We start from the raw sequence: 19,589 nt of genomic DNA, 5'->3' as shown, positions 1-19,589 counted from the left end.
ATCCAAAGTACTCGAACTACAGTGTTTCCAGTCAATATTTGGAAAGTTAAAGTCCCCCATAACAACTACCCTGTTGCTTTCGCTCCTATCCAGAATCATCTTTGCAATCCTTTCCTCTACATCTTTGGAACTTTTCGGAGGCCTATAGAAAACCCCTAACAGGATGACCTCTCCTTTCCTGTTTCTAACCTCAGCCCATACTACCTCAGTAGACGAGTCCTCATCAAACGTCCTTTCTGCCACCGTAATACTGTCCTTGACTAACAATATCACCCCTCCCCCTCTTTTACCACCTTCCCTGAGCTTACTGAAATATCTAAACCCCGGCACCTGCAACAACCATTCCTGTCCCTGCTCTATCCATGTCTCTGAAATGGCAACAACATCGAAGTCCCAGGTACCAACCCATGCCGCAATTCCTGACGTCTTATGTTTTCTTGAGACTGATGGTTAAGCCAAATTGGTTAGAAGCAGCCGCAGGCTTGATGCTAAGTCTCTGCAGATACTCCTCCGTGTGTGCTATTAATGCAACATCATCAGCATAGAGGAGTTCCCTGGTGAGAACTTTCTATTTTTTTGCCTTTGCTCTAAGACGGGAAAGGTTGAACAGGCTGCCATCTGATCTTGTGTGAAGGAAAATTCCTTCTGGAGATTAAACGCATGAGAGAGCAGCAGTGAGAAGAAAATCCCCAAATAGTGTGGGTGTGAGGACACAGCCCTGTTTCACACTGCTCAAGATGGGGAATGGGGCTGGTGAGGCACCATTGTCCTGGACTGTGCCTTTCATATTGTCATGGAGCAAAGTAATGATGTGGAGTCAGCACGTTTTCCCTGTGTCTGCGTGGGTTTTCTCCGGGTGCTCCGGTTTCCTCCCACAAGTCACAAAAACGTGCTTGTTAAGTGAATTGGACGTTTTGAATTCTCCCTCAGTGTGTCCGAACATGTGCCGGAGAGTGGCAACTAGGGGCTTTTCACAGTAACTTCATTACAGTGTTAATGTAAGCCTACTTGTGATACTAATAAAGATTACTACTGATAAAGATTACAACTATTGGAGTCTGCGCTGAGTAAGCTGCGTGTGACTGGAACACTGTTTATAAAGGATCTCCTGACGATGCCTATCTGGTGCCACCAACTTGACCTTTGCTGTCTCCATGAAACCTGGCAACAGGGTTTGGTTTGAAAGAATGAGTTGGAAATGCAGAAGTTGTGGTAAACAACTCCAGCAGTCACTGCCCGTTCTTGTTCACCCTTCCAAAGTTACCCAAAGCAGGAGGGCCATAAGTCATGGTCAGCCCCAACTCTGGCATTAAAGTCCCCCAGTGGAACAGATGTTCAGTGTTAGGGATGCTGCTGATGTTGTGGAGTTTCTCATAGAATTGGTCTGTAACTTCAGGTGAGGAATAGAAAACTGGTCCAGGAGCGGCAGACAGTCAAATGGACAGTATGCTTTCTGAGCCATTTGTGGGTGGCTGTACCATACTGAGCAAGGAGTTTCTGATGGCAAGCCCACTCCATGGTGTCTTTGCTCTTTTGTGTTTCTAACCTGCCAATAAAAAATAAATCAGTTCATTGTTGATGGTGGCAGTCTTCCAAGAGTTGTCAATGTGTATGAGATCTTAAAGTACTGGTGGACAAGGATAAGAGTGGTCCGAGGATGAATGTGCTAAATTGGGGGAAGGCTAATTATAACAATATTAGGCGGGAACTGAAGAACATAGATTGGGGGCGGATGTTTGAGGGCAAATCAACATCTGACATGTGGGAGGCTTTCAAGTGTCAGTTGAAAGGAATACAGGACAGGCATGTTCCTGTGAGGAAGAAAGATAAATACGGCAATTTTCGGGAACCTTGGATGACGAGTGATATTGTAGGCCTCGTCAAAAAGAAAAAGGAGGCATTTGTCAGGGCTAAAAGGCTGGGAACAGACGAAGCCTGTGTGGCATATAAGGAAAGTAGGAAGGAACTTAAGCAAGGAGTCAGGAGGGCTAGAAGGGGTCATGAAAAGGCATTGGCAAATAGGGTTAAGGAAAATCCCAAGGCTTTTTACACTTACATAAAAAGTAAGAGGGTAGCCAGGGAAAGGGTTGGCCCACTGAAGGATAGGCAAGGGAATCTATGTGTGGAGCCAGAGGAAATGGGCGAGGTACTAAATGAATACTTTGCATCAGTATTCACCAAAGAGAAGGAATTGGTAGATGTTGAGTCTGGAGAAGGGGGTGTAGATAGCCTGGGTCACATTGTGATCCAAAAAGACGAGGTGTTGGGTGTCTTAAAAAATATTAAGGTAGATAAGTCCCCAGGGCCGGATGGGATCTACCCCAGAATACTGAAGGAGGCTGGAGAGGAAATTGCTGAGGCCTTGACAGAAATCTTTGGATCCTCGCTGTCTTCAGGGGATGTCCCGGAGGACTGGAGAATAGCCAATGTTGTTCCTCTGTTTAAGAAGGGTGGCAGGGATAATCCCGGGAACTACAGGCCGGTGAGCCTTACTTCAGTGGTAGGGAAATTACTGGAGAGAATTCTTCGAGACAGGATCTACTCCCATTTGGAAGCAAATGGACGTATTAGTGAGAGGCAGCACGGTTTTGTGAAGGGGAGGTCGTGTCTCACTAACTTGATAGAGTTTTTCGAGGAGGTCACTAAGATGATTGATGCGGGTAGGGCAGTAGATGTTGTCTATATGGACTTCAGTAAGGCCTTTGACAAGGTCCCTCATGGTAGACTAGTACAAAAGGTGAAGTCACACGGGATCAGGGGTGAACTGGCAAGGTGGATACAGAACTGGCTAGGCCATAGAAGGCAGAGGGTAGCAATGGAGGGATGCTTTTCTAATTGGAGGGCTGTGACCAGTGGTGTTCCACAGGGATCAGTGCTGGGACCTTTGCTCTTTGTAGTATATATAAATGATTTGGAGGAAAATGTAACTGGTCTGATTAGTAAGTTTGCAGACGACACAAAGGTTGGTGGAATTGCGGATAGCGATGAGGACTGTCTGAGGATACAGCAGGATTTAGATTGTCTGGAGACTTGGGCGGAGAGATGGCAGATGGAGTTTAACCTGGACAAATGTGAGGTAATGCATTTTGGAAGGGCTAATGCAGGTAGGGAATATACAGTGAATGGTAGAACCCTCAAGAGTATTGAAAGTCAAAGAGATCTAGGAGTACAGGTCCACAGATCACTGAAAGGGGCTACACAGGTGGAGAAGGTAGTCAAGAAGGCATACGGCATGCTTGCCTTCATTGGCCGGGGCATTGAGTATAAGAATTGGCAAGTCATGTTGCAGCTGTATAGAACCTTAGTTAGGCCACACTTGGAGTATAGTGTTCAATTCTGGTCGCCACACTACCAGAAGGATGTGGAGGCTTTAGAGAGGGTGCAGAAGAGATTTACCAGAATGTTGCCTGGTATGGAGGGCATAAGCTATGAGGAGCGATTGAATAAACTCGGTTTGTTCTCACTGGAACGAAGGAGGTTGAGGGGCGACCTGATAGAGGTATACAAAATTATGAGGGGCATAGACAGAGTGGATAGTCAGAGGCTTTTCCCCAGGGTAGAGGGGTCAATTACTAGGGGGCATAGGTTTAAGGTGAGAGGGGCAAAGTTTAGAGTAGATGTACGAGGCAAGTTTTTTACGCAGAGGGTAGTGGGTGCCTGGAACTCACTACCGGAGGAGGTAGTGGAGGCAGGGACGATAGGGACATTTAAGGGGCATCTTGACAAATATATGAATAGGATGGGAATAGAAGGATACGGACCCAGGAAGTGTAGAAGATTGTAGTTTAGTCGGGCAGTATGGTCGGCACGGGCTTGGAGGGCCGAAGGGCCTGTTCCTGTGCTGTACATTTCTTTGTTCTTTGTTCTTTGTTGACAGATCCGGAAGCATTTTTCTGATATTCCAGCTTGCAAATTGGGCTGGTACCTTATTTTCTTTCTTTGTCATGGTGCTTGGTGAAGGGTTACAGTCCACTTATCAGGCAATGACCCTAAACTCAAGCACCCATTGGAGCAGGTGGATTGTGGTGGGACGGAACCTTCGGGGGCTGCCCAGTTTGAGGCGGGCAGTAGCTGTCCGATGTGACGCGATGATCTCTCCCACCGTCTATGGCAGCCCATAGTGCTCATTATTACACCAACAAAACTGGGCGTATAACTTGTAACTCCTGCCTACTGTGTTGTTTTGGTCACTGTGAGGTGACTATAGAGCATGCCTAGGTAGAATATGTAGGGGTATTGAGCTGCCCAAACATCAGAACCTCCCTCTTGGCCTTGCTGGTGGGGTCTGAAGGAGTGCAGAGCACATGATTTGGCACCAGTTTGGCTGCCAGAACATGCCAAAAACACCGCATGACTGCCTTACTGAGCTTCACTCTGGATTTTCTTTAGGGTTTACTCCCTTCCGTAGTCCCTCCTGAGACACCCACAAGGCAGTTGGGCTTGTATCCCTAAGCAGGAGCCCTGACCGGAGCCAGCTGAGCCCGGGTCTCGCAAAGCCAGGGTCACTCCCTGAAGTAGCTCCATTTCACAGGCACTACCCACTACCAAACCATATTACTCCATTTAAAAAAAAGTAATTTATTCCATTCTCAAAGTTGCAAAGCCCTTAATCCATCTCATTGCTTGCTCCAAAAAACAATTTCAAATTGAATCTAATTCATGGTCTCCACAAGAGAGACGTTCAAGATCCAAACTGACCAGGAAAGGCATTGCACCTCATCTTGGCTTGATCTGACACTTGATCATTACCCCATTTTTAGACAGCACATTGAAACCCAATGAGCTGCCTTGTTAAGCTAACCTCACCCACAGCGCACAAGCTACTTCTACATCTAGTAGTACCAACCTCTTTGTCAATTTTGATAATTATGCACAGTATAATAAATCCAAGTGTGATTTTTGCACCTCTGAAACTATTACAATAGTATTTTAAAACTTTCTGAAAAGTATTCTAATGCACTGTGTTATGGAGAAGTGATTGTTCATACTGTGAATTGCTGATCACATTGATGGAGATGCCAAACATCTTTTGTCAGGGACGAAGGAAGAATCACCCTTGGGATGCTTTGCATAATTTCTGTTAACTGGTTGTGGATTGCTGGGTGGAATTCTGAATTAATGAAAACCTGTATTTCCATTGTGTAGCGCCTTACCATTATCTCAAGACATCTTTACTTGATTCATAAACCAAACTCATTTTGATTGAAATTATTGTTGTTCATTGCATAAAAACAGTAGTCATGCATCAAGCTCTCAGAAACTGCAATGATATGAATAACTGGTAAATCTATCTTGGTGATGATTGAGAAAGGAATGTTGGCCTGTGGCCTGTACTCTAGGAGATCTTTTGGACTGCTCCAAATAGTACTACAGGTGCTTTAACATTTACCTATGTCGGCAGATGGGATCTTAATTTAAAGGTTAATTTGAAAGATGACAATACAGCACATCCTAGAACTGCACTAAAATGTCACCCGAAGTTAAGAACTCCCAAGTTCTGGAGTGGTATTTGAGCCCTTCGATCTTCTGAGTCAGACAAGAGTACTTTGAGTACAAATGTTTTCTACATCATTTTTTGCCTGGGATACTTTATAGATGGGGTTGCTACAGAAAAGGATTAAGGGAAAAGAAAACTGAGGCAGGAGTTGTGCAATTTTGAAAAAAGGAGAGCATTTGGAGATAAGTTGCAAGTTCAGTAAGGAGGATTTTCTCTACATTTGAAGTGCTGGAATGAATTCTGTCTAAATAAAGCATGCTAATGTTGTATTTGCTTTTTGGTTCCTTGCAGGTCGAGGAGAAGAGAGCTTCATAGCAGCAGATGGCTTTGCAGGTTTCCCTGTACCAGTAAAGGAAGAAATCCAGATTGCGTCCTCAGATAGCGAGGTTGAAATTGTAGGAATTCAAGAAGATACAAGGTACAAGCTATCCATCTCGAAATCAATTATGAGAAAATCTCTGGCTCCTAATGCCATCCAGTCAATATCTAGAAATAGTAATTGCCCGTCAAATAACTAGCATATTGATATAATAGCATCAAAGAAGAGTAAAGCAGTAGGAACTACGGCAGAAGTGCAAAAATGGTAGACCTGCATTCAGATCTGAGCCCATATTATGTTGTATTATATATAATTTACAGTGCTAAACGGGCCATTTGGCCAAATAAGTAGATGCCAGAATTTATGCTCCACATGTCTCATCCACCTTTCTTTGTCTAACCCCACCAACATATCCCTCTAATCCTTTCTCCTAAGTGTTTATCTAGCTTCTCCTAAATTGCATATGCGCTAGTTGCTTGTGCTACTCCCTCTGGTAGTGTGTTCTATATTTTTTGGTAAATAAGTTTTTCATAGATTTCCGATTGGATTTTTTAGGACTATCTTACAATTTATGGCCATTAGTTCTGATTTCCCCAGCAAGTAGGAATATCTTCTTTACGTCTACCCTATCAAACAGTTTCCGATTTTCAAGACCTATATCAGGTCATCCCTCAGTCTACTCTTTTCTGGAGAAAAGCGACCCAGCTTGTTCAATATTATGTGATAGCTATAGCCCCTCAATTCTAATATTGCCCAAGCAAATTTTTTTTGTACCTTTTCAAGTGTCTCTAGATCTTTTTTATAATATGGAGACTAGAGCCATGCACTGTTCTCCAGCTTTGGTCCAATCAGCATTCTATATAGGTTTACAAAGAACAAAGAAAAGTTCAGCACAGGAACAGGCCCTTTGGCCCTCCAAGCCCGTGCCGACCATGCTGCCCGACTAAAGTACAATCTTCTACACTTCCTGGGTCCGTATCCCTCTATTCCCATCCTATTCATGTATTTGTCAAGATGCCCCTTAAATGTCACTATCGTACCTGCTTCCACCACCTCCTCCGGTAGCGAGTTCCAGGCACCCACTACCCTCTGTGTAAAAATAACTTGCCTCGTACATCTACTCTAGACCTTGCCCCTCGCACCTTAAACCTATGTCCCCTAGTAATTGACCCCTCTACCCCGGGGAAAAGCCTCTGACTATGCACTCTGTCTATGCCCCTCATAATTTTGTAGACCTCTATCAGGTCGCCCCTCAACCTCCTTCGTTCCAGTGAGAACAAACCGAGTTTATTCAACCGCTCCTCATAGCTAATGCCCTCCATACCAGGCAACATTCTGGTAAATCTCTTATGTACCCTCTCTAGAGCCTCCACATCCTTCTGGTAGTGTGGCGACCAGAATTGAACACTATACTGCAAGTGTGGCCTAACTAAGGTTCTGTACAGCTGCAACATGACTTGCCAATTCTTATACTCAATGCCCCGGCCAATGAAGGCAAGCATGCCGTATGCCTTGTTGACTACCTTCTCCACCTGTGTTGCCCCTTTCAGTGACTTGTGGACCTGTACTCCTAGATCTCTCTGACTTTCAATACTCTTGAGGGTTCTACCATTCACTGTATATTCCCTACCTGCATTAGACCTTCCAAAATGCATTACCTCACATTTGTCCGGATTAAATTCCATCTGCCATCTCTCCGCCCAAGTCTCCAAACAATCTAAATCCTGCTGTATCCTCTGACAGTCCTCATCGCTATCCGCAATTCCACCAACCTATGTGTCGTTGCAAACTTACTAATCAGACCAGTTACATTTTCCTCCAAGTCATTTATATATACTACAAACAGCAAAGGTCCCAGCACTGATCCCTGTGGAACACCACTGGTCACAGCCCTCCAATTAGAAAAGCATCCTTCCATTGCTACTCTCTGCCTTCTATGACCTAGCCAGTTCTGTATCCACCTTGCCAGCTCCCCCCTGATCCCGTGTGACTTCAACTTTTGTACTAGTCTACCATGAGGGACCTTGTCAAAGGCCTTACTGAAGTCCATATAGACAACATCCACTGCCCTACCTGCATCAATCATCTTTGTGACCTCCTCGAAAAATTCTATCAAGTTAGTATAACTTGATCAAGTTTAATATAACTTCCCTGCTTTATAATTTAATCGCTCTAGAAATGAACTCCAGTGCATTGTTTACTTTTTCAAAAGACTTTATTAATTTACAACGCCATATTGTAATTGTTGTATTGTACCCCCCCAGATTCCTCTGCTCCTGAATTCTATGTAGATTCTTACTTTCCAAGGAGTATGCAGCTTCCATGTTCTACCTAACAACATACAAGATCTCATACTTAACAATATTGAAGTTCATTTCCAATTACACGCCCGTTCTTCAAATTTATTAATGTCTTCCTATATTTTGTCGCAGTCCTCCGTATTAACTGCACCCCCAATGTGGTGTCGTCCGCCAATTTTGAAATTGTACTTGCGATTCCCGAATCCAAATCGATTATATAAATAGTGAACAACAGTGGTCCCAACACCGATCTTTGTGGAACACCATCTCCTACCTTTTGCCAGTCTTAGTAAGTACCTTTAACCCCTACTGTTTTCTGTTCTGTAGCCAGCTTGCTATCCATTCTGCTATTTGTCCCCTCACTCCATTTGGTCTGACCGTTAGTCATTAGTCTACTATACCTTATTCAAGATCTTTTAAAAATTCAAATCTATTACTTCGACCCTTTCTGTTACTTAAAAAAAAATCAGTAAGGTTAGTCCAGCTTGACCTTTTTCTGAAATTGTTTTGATTTATCTTTATTATCTGTTCAGTTTCTAGATGTTTTCTAATACGTGGCTGAGTAAAAGATTCCATTATCTTTCCTATTACTGAAACTAAATGAGTTGGTCTACAGTTCCAAGGGCTTGTTCTATCTACCTTTTTTAAATCTAGGCATCACATTAGCTGCTTGCCAGTTCTCTGGAAATATTCCCTTTTCTAATACTTTTTTATACATACGTAAAACAGCCTCTTCCATATCTTTCCTAGCTTCTCTTAATATGCACAAATACAATTGACCTGAACCAGAGGTTTTATCCTCTCAAGTTTAATCAATTATCTCTCCCTTTCTTAAATATCTGTAGAAAAAGACATTTAAAAAGTTTGTCCAGTGACATGCCTACCATGGCAGCCTCACTACTAAATACAGAGGCAAAATAATTATTTACTTTTTCTGAAATTTTGCTGTTACTACCTGTGAATTCTTCATACGTATTCCCAAGTGACCCTTCCCTGCTTTTGCTTGTAACTGTAGAATTCACAAATATTTATTTTCATATTCTCTGCTGTAATTTTGTAGTTTTGCTTTGCCTTAATTGTTTTTCAATTTCTTTCATAACCATTACATATTCCCTACTGTCATTCTCTCCTTTGCATGCATCCCATTTTTCTTTACCACCGATTCTGACTATATTTCTTTCTTCACTTATGGTGTGTCGTTAATGGTTAGTTTTCTCTTGTTTGTTGTAGGATGTAATTCTCCTGGACTTTGTTGATCACCTTTTTAAATGTTTCCACCGCTGCTCCATTTCCATGTTAATAAATATTTCCATTTTACTTTCCTTAGTTTCATTTTCATCTCTTAAAATCAGCTTTTTCCCAATTCATTTACTTTGGTCCTTATTTTACTTATGTTTTTCTCAATCTTTACCGTAAATTCTTGTGTTGGTGGGGTTTATAATAACAGTTCAACATATATTGCCCTTTGACATACTGGCATTATAAATTCTACCAAAAAACTGCTCCTCATAAAATTTAGATGAAAGGATTTTAAAATATTTCAAATGTATTCCTGAGGAAACACATCTGCCTTTTCCTTTCTATCCGTAGCTACATCCCGTTTCTCATCAACGGATGCAATGCATTCACTTTTGTGCCCATTAATCTATTTGTTGTCTTTTGCATCCAGACACATCCAGCAGGGGAAGCTGACAGGCCAGCAATGCCAACATTCACTTTTCTTGGCCCTTGCTGAATTCTCAGCCATATGATGGGGACTTTACAATTGGTTTCAACGCCTCTTGTTTAATGAGAGAAAAATTACGTCAGATTTCACGAATCACTGTCTTAATCTCTGTTGGAAATTGCATGTTTGTGGGAATTACGTAGGAAAAGATTGGACTCCTCTGTGATGCTTTCGTTTCTGTCCTTTTCTTTTGTTTTTTTACCATGTAACATGGGGTCACCACAATGTTTGTTGATCACCTTCATTTCAACCATAATTTTTTGGTTTTGGTGGGTGGGTTTACAGCTAGTGCCCTTCTCGCTGTTAAGTCTCCCCATTTATCCAGGCTGGGGACCGACATCGCTATACGCTGGCTTACCTGCACCATTACGATGAATTAACCATGCGGAAGAGAAATTAGAAGGCCACTTGTGTTTATATAACAATTACTCTTCCATGAGTTACTGCCTTAGGGAGAGGAAGGAAATTGGCTCCACCATGGTTTAGACATAAATTGAAAATTGGAGATAAAATGTTTTATCTCAGGGAGTCATCATAATCTCTCCTAACTTCCCCAGGTCATTGTCAGAAAATATTGATGAGCAGTTGATTGATGATGAGGCAGATTATTAAAAGAAAGTCTGACCCTTATCAAAAAAAAGTGAATTTAAAAAGCTAAAGGAACTTAAAAATGAGTTGTCGTCATTTTTCTTTTTTAATTGCTTGCAAACAGATCCACTCAGACTAGACCCGGTGTCATTCAGAGCTGTTCGGCATGGAAGCAGAGTTCTCATTCATTCTGCCTCAACAGCAGGGTCCAGCAGCAGCAAATGCATTCGTGGGCTGCCGTTTCTCAGCCAACCTGGAGTGGGGCACCGGAGGTTGTTGACCTTACGCTTGATGAAGACGCTAGACGCAGATACTTGCTGTGAGAAATCAAGGTGTGCTACCTTTGGTCTGTGGTACAGAAAGAAGAGGAAGAGAGGGGGAAAAAACTTGCTTGGTATCTCCTTTCTGTTCACAACGATTTGAAAAGTTGTTATTTTGCTTTTTTCATTGAGTGGAGTTTCTGTAGTTTCCACCATTTAGACGATCCAAAAAGGTATGTTTCACGTTTGCCCTAAAATGTAAAAAAAAACAATATTGTGGGATCCATATTGGGAGATAGTGTGTTTATAAATGGCTCTATTTTTAATATAATTTGCATTTTACATAGTGCCAGGCTATTTAATAATTTACAGGATTCACATTACATATATCTGAATTGGAGTTAGACATTTTTGACCAGAGCAAAACTTGGCACTTAAAATGCTTTCGCCATACTAAATTTGGATGCTCTCTAAATTTTATTGCAATTAAATAGTTAACTATAATCTTCTCCCTTTAAGAACTATTTCTATGGGAGCTGAACGTATTTGTTTGCGTCTAATGACAGGGATTCATGCCTGTGAGCTCGAGTATGCAGTGCTGGTTCACTTCAATTGCAATATGTGCCATCATTTCAGTTGAAGAAGATCCTTTGGCCTATAATGCTGACTGTCCCCAAAATAATGCACAGGCGCGAGGGGCAATTTAAAGTCATTCATCAGCATAAACCACAACGAATCCAAGTTTATTAATGGCTTAATCCCACCCTTTCATTGTGTTAAACGTGATCTGATTGGTCAGTTATGGAGATTGACCAGTTGCTGAATTAAGTAATTGTTTCTGTCTATCTGATTTCGCCAGTTCAGCCGCTCTACATTTATTAGTCTTAATGATTGTAGCCTGTTTCTCAGCTGCAATTAACATTGCAACAAATTAAAATGGGACATAACAAGTAAAAGAATGGTTTCCATTCTTACTCCAATAGCAATGATGTTAGTTGTTATCTTGTTAGAATAAATGGCTTAAACCTAGCCAGATGAACATACTTCTAATAAATCACTTCCCATCTAAGCCATTTAAGTAGTGGAGTTTAAAAAAAAGTTCAAACTGATAAATGAGATTCTTGTGCAAATCTCCAACTGGACAGGGATATATATGTTAGTGCTGCATTTTGGTTGGAGAAGTTGTTAGTTACAGGTGGAACCAAAAGGAAACTCTTACTTCCACAGCTGCTGCTGTTGGTTTATTCTAGCAACTGCACCCAAGGTCATTAGAAGTAATAATTTGCATATTAATCCCCACTCCATTTTTTTCAAAGGTATGTCTTAGGAGCAGCCAGGAAAGTACTGATCTAAAAACTGTGTTCCCACCATGATTGTCATTCAAGGGAATTTTAAACCTCAGCAGTAGTACACTGAATGCTGTACAAACTTTGCAGTTTATTTTATCTCCCAGGCATCTTTGATCATTTTACTTTTAAGATTGTCACTTCTTGTCATTCATGATGTGGTGGCTTAAAATGACACGTGTTAAATCTTGCAGGAAACAGTGCATGACACTATGATAGTTGTGCGACAAAGGTATTTTTTTTCTGAGTACTTGCTTTACCTTTTGTACTCGGGTTAGTTTTATTTGTTGATAGGCACCAAAATTTAAAGGGGAGCTCACTGGGTAATTGCATCAAATGTGCTGGTTCAAATAGATCAGGGGATTCTCAGGTTTATTGTGTTAGCTGACCTCAACTTGGATAATGTAGTGCTCCAATTTTGCCAGGACCCCTGACCTGTGGCTAAGAAGTTACGCTTGTGTACTTCAGGTGAAGACAGAATTGCGATATGTGATGCTTCCCTATGGTTGAATATGTGCAAACTCTTGAGTCATAGAATCTTACAGCACAGAGAAAGTCATTCAGTGCATTGTGCTTGTGCTAGAACCATCTAATTAGTCCTACAACCTGATCTTTCCCATAGCCCAGCAAATTACTTGCATGTAAAGAATGACCAATGGAGGAAAATATTGGAAGGAAGGCGGTATCTAGGAAGCATACTATTTACGCTCCCCGGAACCCACCCCAGGCACCTGGAAAAAATGGGAAGAAATTTAGATTTTTTAAAACTTGTGATTTCTTTTTAAGTCAATTCCTAATTTTTAAAAATATATTTTGAGTACCCAAAATTGTTTTTTTCCAATTAAGGGGCAATTTAGCTTAGCCAATCCATTTAACCTGCACATCTTTGGGATGTGGGGGTGCGACCCATGCAGACACGGGGAGAATGTGCAAACTCCACATGGACAGTGACCCAGGGCCAGGATCGACCTTAGTCCTCAATGCCGTGAGGCAGCAATGCTAACCACTGCACCACTATGCTGCCCAAGTCAATTCCTGATATTTAATGGATTCAAGACTCCATAGCAAACAAGATTATCCAATAGCAAAATTTATTTGAGGTTGCTGAAAATGGGCTCTGTTGATTGAAAACAATACTAAATATTTTAGCAGCCTTCAATTGCTAATCTGAGACTCTTTCTTGACTCACGAACGAAATTGACAGATGAACTCGCGTTCCATCTTGAAGAGCACTGAACGAGTATTAAGACTTGAGTTACTGGAGCCTTTACGCTGAAACGTACCTTTTTGGTAACGAGTGTAAATGATCATCTTTAAAAGTCACTAAAACCAGGTTTGTGTAGTAATAGTGTCTGAGTTTTTATTTAATTTATGTTAGTAAAGTCTTTATGCTTTTTTCCAAACATTTAGTAATCAAAATTTTGTGCATTTATGTATAGGGAGGAGTCTGAGCAACAAAAGATTTTTTTCTGAGTTCCACTATCCTTCAGTTAGTATCTAATGTTAACTCCAATAGGTTATTTTAATCAGGGTGAATGGGGAAGTGTTAAAATTTCTGTGCAGGATCTTTAATGGTATAGAAGTGATTAAGTCCCAAGATACAGTCTGCTGCTCTGCTCTTGACTATTGCACTATGTGATTTCTGTTTCTAGAAGTTACTACTGAGTTTTTGGGAGGTTATAGTAGACTTTTGTCTATAGGTTCCCAGACCATGATAGTCAACTTCCTGTGATGTGTGTGGCAAAGAAAACAAACAACCCTCCCCTTTTAAATTAAAGGCAAATAATCCAACTGTTATTTCAAAGGTGTAATTTCTTGGTTGTGGATTTAGTTACTTTAAAAAGGTCGATTTATGTAAAGGTTAAAATTAAGCATTTTATATATAAGGTAGCATATAACCGCAAGATACTTGGCATGCTTAAAACACACAATCCATCTTTTCAACAGTTTAGCTAGTGTTTGTGAGGATAGTTTTACTCTTTGGCACGTTTTACTTCAGCAAGTAGGCTCACATGAATATCAGATGACCAGAACTGAAATAGCATTCTGCCTAATTTAAACCGAAAGTTTACTGCATCTTGTAATTTGAACTGAGCCTGTATTATATCACCTTCTTTTGAGCTACATCATTAGCCTGGTTTGAGATATACCTACTGCATGTTACTGAGCAATAATGGACTCCTCCACCTGAAAAGTTTTAGAAACCTATTATTAGCATCCAATTATGCCATTTCTACAGAGAAACCCTGCCATTCCCTTTTTTTTAATTGCTAATTTCAGGTAGACTATCACCTAGTGTCATTTGGCAATGCCTTTCATTGCATAAGTCACTGGTGACTTCATGTGTTGTTATCCTGTTTTATTAATTTTCATAGGTATTCTGTCTACAAAACAAAATGCTTGTGATCCATAGGGACTCACTCTCCTTATTCAACGCCAACCTTTGAATACAGTTGCTTCCATCTGTAGGGATCACGTCACTTGAGCAGGTTTCATTTCCAATGGATTTCATCAGCTTTTCAACTTTTGTGTATTGCAAAAAGTGTGTTCCACCTCCGAGCAAAGGTAAATAGCCATAGCTTGTATCTTTGGAAGGGCTAAATAAACTAAGATCTGGAGTGAAGGAATTATTCGTTGCTCAGCCTAGTCCTTTCCAGATCAGGAAAGTTTTGAAAGTTTAGTTCCCCACGGGAGAATAACTTTCGATTCATTAGTTGGGGAGAAAGCGTCTCTATTTATATTGGGGAAAAGGAGTGAAGAACTGTTAGTGCAGAAGTGGTTAAAATAAATTGTTAAATTAAGATTTGCTTGGCATGATCTTGAAAGCTCACCTATGTAGACCAATAAAAGGGTCTTCTTCTCAGATTGGCAGTAAATAGCCACAGATCCTTTCCTGTTATAACAGTTTGCATCTGCATTAAACCAAGATCTGGCTTGGATATAGTGGTGCAATGCAAATCTATCTGGTTTAAATTGAACTGAAGTTACTGAGCTGAGTGAATTATTATTCAAACACGCATTATATCTGGAACACTTCTGAATTTCACAGAGTAAATTCTAATAATTTGTGGGTCCCAACATTTCTTGTCCCTATTGTGGCTCCACTCACTCATTCATATAGCATTTTATATTGAAATGCATGATGGACTTGTCCCTACCTAAAGCTGGCAATCTACATCCAAATAGTTTGTTTTCATTTTTTAAAAAATCCTTGTTCCTACAAAATATATTTTAAACAAAACATAGGCCAATATCACTTAAAAAAAAATTTTTTAGTTTTCAATATAGATTCCTATGCAAAATTATCACATATTGGAAATGCCTATCTAATGATCTCCATTGCTGTATATGTGCACCAGCATTTGAGAGTAGTCACTTTGTTCAGTGAATATCCAATATTAGTAACAAACTCACAGGATCAGCATCCAACGGGCAAATATTCCCAAAGACCATTTGTTTCGGTATTTATAGCACTTAATATTTCCTGGTAGAAACCTGAAAAATAGTGCTGAGCATTGTGTGATGTATGATGCTTTGCTCATTTGCGAAAGCTTGTGAGGAAACTGCAATACAGTGCTGCTGTCCAATTCCATGGGATTGTTAAGATATCTCCTGCCCTGTTCCAGGTTGTTTTGATCTTTTAAAAAAGGGATGATTAATTTTTTGATATTCCTCTCTTCTAAACCAATACTGAGCAGTGACTTCAGCAGCATTATGGAAAGACAGTTGTGTGCAGTATAAATCACTTGGCTCATTTCAATGTGTTGCCCACAGTAGAGCGTTCTTGATTGGTTTCAGAAGCCTTGGGAATAATTTTTTAAAACTAGGAGGTAGATTTAGCAGGTAAAATCTGATGGAACAATTAAAGTAAGTAGCCTTTGCCCATACAGTTTTAGGGTTTGACAAAGTGATTAAAATATTTTTTTCTTTAGATTTATCTTCCTCGCCTTTATCTTTTCCATTAAACTACAAAGGATACTGGGTAAGTGCACCTTGCAGTGTGATACTAGTCTTTTCTGAGTAAACTGATTGGAGCTTGGAGCACTGGAATTAATCGTAAATGTGCCAGAACTAGGGAGGGGAACAGTGCTAGTACCTATCATCTCTGAATTATTACCCAGTGATTTTTGTGGAAAGGTGCATGTGTGTAGATGCTAGGTGTAAACAGGATTAGGCTTGGTTGTGATGCCCCACATGGTAAAATATTCTGACTACAATCACTATCTATGTTTGCACTTGACGAATACCCACTTATATAATGGATTGGAGGGCTCACCGGTGTCCATGCTACCATTCCCCAGCATGAATCGGAATCCTGGAGGGGGAAATTGGGAAGGTGGTATGAGGTGGTTGAATGGATCACAGTTGTTCTTGAAAAAGGACTACCCTGAAATGATAACCATTGCATAAATTCCAAGTGGCAGACAGCCTTCCTCAGTACACGAAGAGCTGCATTGTTTGAACTTCTGCTATGGTAGTTGGGAAAATCATAAAGAGCCATAAAAGATTTGGTGAGGTTTGAATGAAGTGTGGATACAATCTCATGGCATCAAAAGTAACAAATAAAGAGGCTGTTTACTTATCTGCTATTTAGGAATAATTAGTGCAGAATTTCACTTTGTAGCACAGCAGGACCCGAGTGAGCAACAAGCGGAATGATACATATTCACTCTCACAACCAGTACTGCTTAAATTTAAATCTAGAAAACCAGGCAGGGTGAGGATTACTTTGTGTTTTCAGAACCACCTTCTGTTTGACATTTTATTTCATTTTTCGTTAAATTCTTTTGCATGGGAATGAAATAAAGTTTGTTATTTTCTACTGAAAACAGGCGCCCACAATGGTAACTAAGAACAAAAATAATTTAGGTATTATATTGCTTGTAAGTTTCATTAAAGCATAAAAATTGTATAGAATTATTACAAAAAATTTATGCGCAGTATAAGGGAGCAATTCTAAATAATCCTCAGCATGTAAATTTAAAATCTGGTGAAATTGCACTAATTATGGACTTTTTTTGCCCCCTCTCAGTATTGATTGTGTTTTTTTGTTGAAAAAATGTAAATACTGTTTGTGCTGCCTTGTATGGAGCTGTGGTGGCAGTGTATAGATTTTTAACTGTTATGCAGTGATTATATGAAATAGAAAAATTGAGACAGGAGAATAAAAATTTAACTTTTAAACATCATTATTGAAGGTTGACTTTTTTTTGCAAAGAATTGATGATCCTCTCTTAGCTGCTCTGGGTAGTTATTAAATATATTCATATGTACTACATATAATTTAAAATTTTGGGCTCTTCATGACTTGACTCCTCAAATTTGTAAATGAACTCCCCAACATAGTGCTGCAGTATATTCTATGTGGCTGCTATTGCCATAACACTCTTGGGATTAACACATCCAAAATATTTATGAATTCTTAAAGTCAAGTGATAGTTATTCACTGTTACAAATGGGGAACTATTCACTGTTATACATGGGGAGCTATACATTGTTATTTAGATGCCATGTCTGAGTGGGTGGTGGTGTCAAAACCCACATTGCAATGCTGACATTAAGACTATCTCTGCAGTACTGTGGAAGACTCATGTGCAAGGAAGGTTTTGGCCAGTGATTATTTGTAATGAAAGATTTTAAACATTAATATATTTTAATAGTGTGCCGTCGCACTGGTAGGACACATCCTATGGAATATCACTCATTGTTAGAGGAAGAAAAACTAAGATGAGATAAAAGTAAAGATAAAAGGGCAGCACGGTAGCATTGTGGATAGCACAATTGCTTCACAGCTCCAGGATCCCAGGTTCGATTCCGTCTTGGGTCACTGTCTGTGCGGAGTCTGCACATCCTCCCCGTGTGTGCGTGGGTTTCCTCTGGGTGCTCCGGTTTCCTCCCACAGTCCAAAGATGTGCAGGTTAGGTGGATTGGCCATGATAAATTGCCCTTAGTGTCCAAAATTGCCCTTAGTGTTGGGTGGGGTTACTGGGTTATGGGGATAGGGTGGAGGTGTTGACCTTTCTGTCGGGTGCTCTTTCCAAGAGCCAGTGCAGACTCGATGGGCCAAATGGCCTCCTTCTGCACTGTAAATTCTATGATAAAGGGAAATTAGGCATGACAATGAAAATGATTCACAAATAAATGCGAATGCATCTAACCAATTCAGCATTCCAAACAACAGTTGATCAACAGGTGACCAAGAACTCCAGTACATTTGACACTGGCGTCCAATCTCTGGGAGCTGTAATTGAATTGTTATTGATTTAATTTAAAATGCTCGGTTGCAAGTGACTCAATAAATCAATTTTTACTTGAACAAAACGTCACCAATTAAGGCAAAACTGAAGTCTTTGGAAAGCAAATTTAGGAAGCTTTTAAAATAAAATATATATTTAAACTTAGGTCAGTGACTTTTATAGCTTCAGCTGGTCACATTTACCCTCTCGGGTTTCAGGTCATGATCTCAAACTTGCTCGTGGTGATTAGCACATTGTTCACATTCCAGAGTCTCCAAAAATATGGCCAGCCCCAAAACCCTACCGAACCCGTGCCGTTAACCTCCAGATAACCATCAAGTCATATCCAAGACAGGCTATAGTTGACTTAATGACTTGGTTCTAGCAGTTGTCAAAATGAATTAAATTGGTGTTTAATTACATCTTTCAGTTGATAATACTTGGTTCAAAAGAATAGCGATATATCATCCATGAAGAACAATGGCTTTTTTAAAACTAGTATTAATCTGATTTGCAACCACTAAGTCAGACTTCTACAAGGCTATGTTGTACTGTACCTTTTCAGGGTTCAGAAAGATTCTTTTGTTCAAACAGCATCCTGCTGAGACTGCACTTCCAACAGACCTTCAATTTATATAGTTATTATACATTAATGCTTAAAATAAAAGCCCAGTCTTTCTGATATATTTATTGCATTAATTCACGAATTAAGGGGCAGCACGGCGGTGCAGTGATTAGCACTGCTGCCTCACGGCGCCGAGGTCCCAGGTTCGATCCCGGCTCTGGGTCACTGTCCATGTGGAGTTCGCACATTCTCCCTGTGTTTGCGTGGGTTTCTCCCCCACAACCCAAAGATGTGCAGGGTAGGTAGATTGGCCATGCTAAATTGCCCCTTAATTGGAAAAATAAATTAGCCTCTCTAAATTTTTTTGGAGAAAAAAAATCACTAATTAGAACTTAATCAAGGTTCATCAGTTTTACAATCCTTTCTTTTATGCCTGGCTATTGTGCAATACAGTAGTTTGGTCAATAGTTATATAGTTAATACAGATTACAAAATTAATTCTTTAGCCGTATGTTAGCACTAAAATTACTTCCTTGACCTTGACCTTGGGCAGCACGGTAGCACACCACCTGGAGGTTCCCCTCCAAGTCACTAACTGCCCTGTCTTGGAAACATATCCCGTTCCTTTACTGTCGCTGGGTCAAAATCCTGGAACTCCTCCCTAATAGCACTGTGGGTGTATCTACATCTCGGGGACTGCAGCTTTTACGTGGAGGGTACCGTGCTAGGCAGCACGGGAGGACAGTGGCTAG

The 19,589-nt window shown here is 40.5% G+C and overlaps 1 protein-coding gene across 7 annotated transcripts in view; it reads left to right on the top strand.

The window, feature by feature from the left end:
• Positions 1 to 17,225, top strand: part of ark2n (arkadia (rnf111) N-terminal like PKA signaling regulator 2n) — a 161,168-nt gene extending 143,943 nt beyond the window's left edge. For all 7 annotated transcript variants that reach the window (XM_072497484.1, XM_072497480.1, XM_072497481.1 and 4 more), the window contains 2 exons: positions 5,789 to 5,915; positions 10,555 to 17,225. In XM_072497484.1, the coding sequence (XP_072353585.1) occupies positions 5,789 to 5,915; positions 10,555 to 10,753 (326 nt within the window). In that variant the 3' untranslated portion in view covers positions 10,754 to 17,225. The remainder of the gene's footprint in view (positions 1 to 5,788; positions 5,916 to 10,554) is intronic.
• Positions 17,226 to 19,589: the final 2,364 nt, after the last annotated feature.

Source organism: Scyliorhinus torazame, chromosome 3 (assembly GCF_047496885.1).
Source record: "Scyliorhinus torazame isolate Kashiwa2021f chromosome 3, sScyTor2.1, whole genome shotgun sequence".
NCBI lineage: Eukaryota > Metazoa > Chordata > Chondrichthyes > Carcharhiniformes > Scyliorhinidae > Scyliorhinus > Scyliorhinus torazame.
This window is presented reverse-complemented; position numbering and strand designations above follow the sequence as displayed.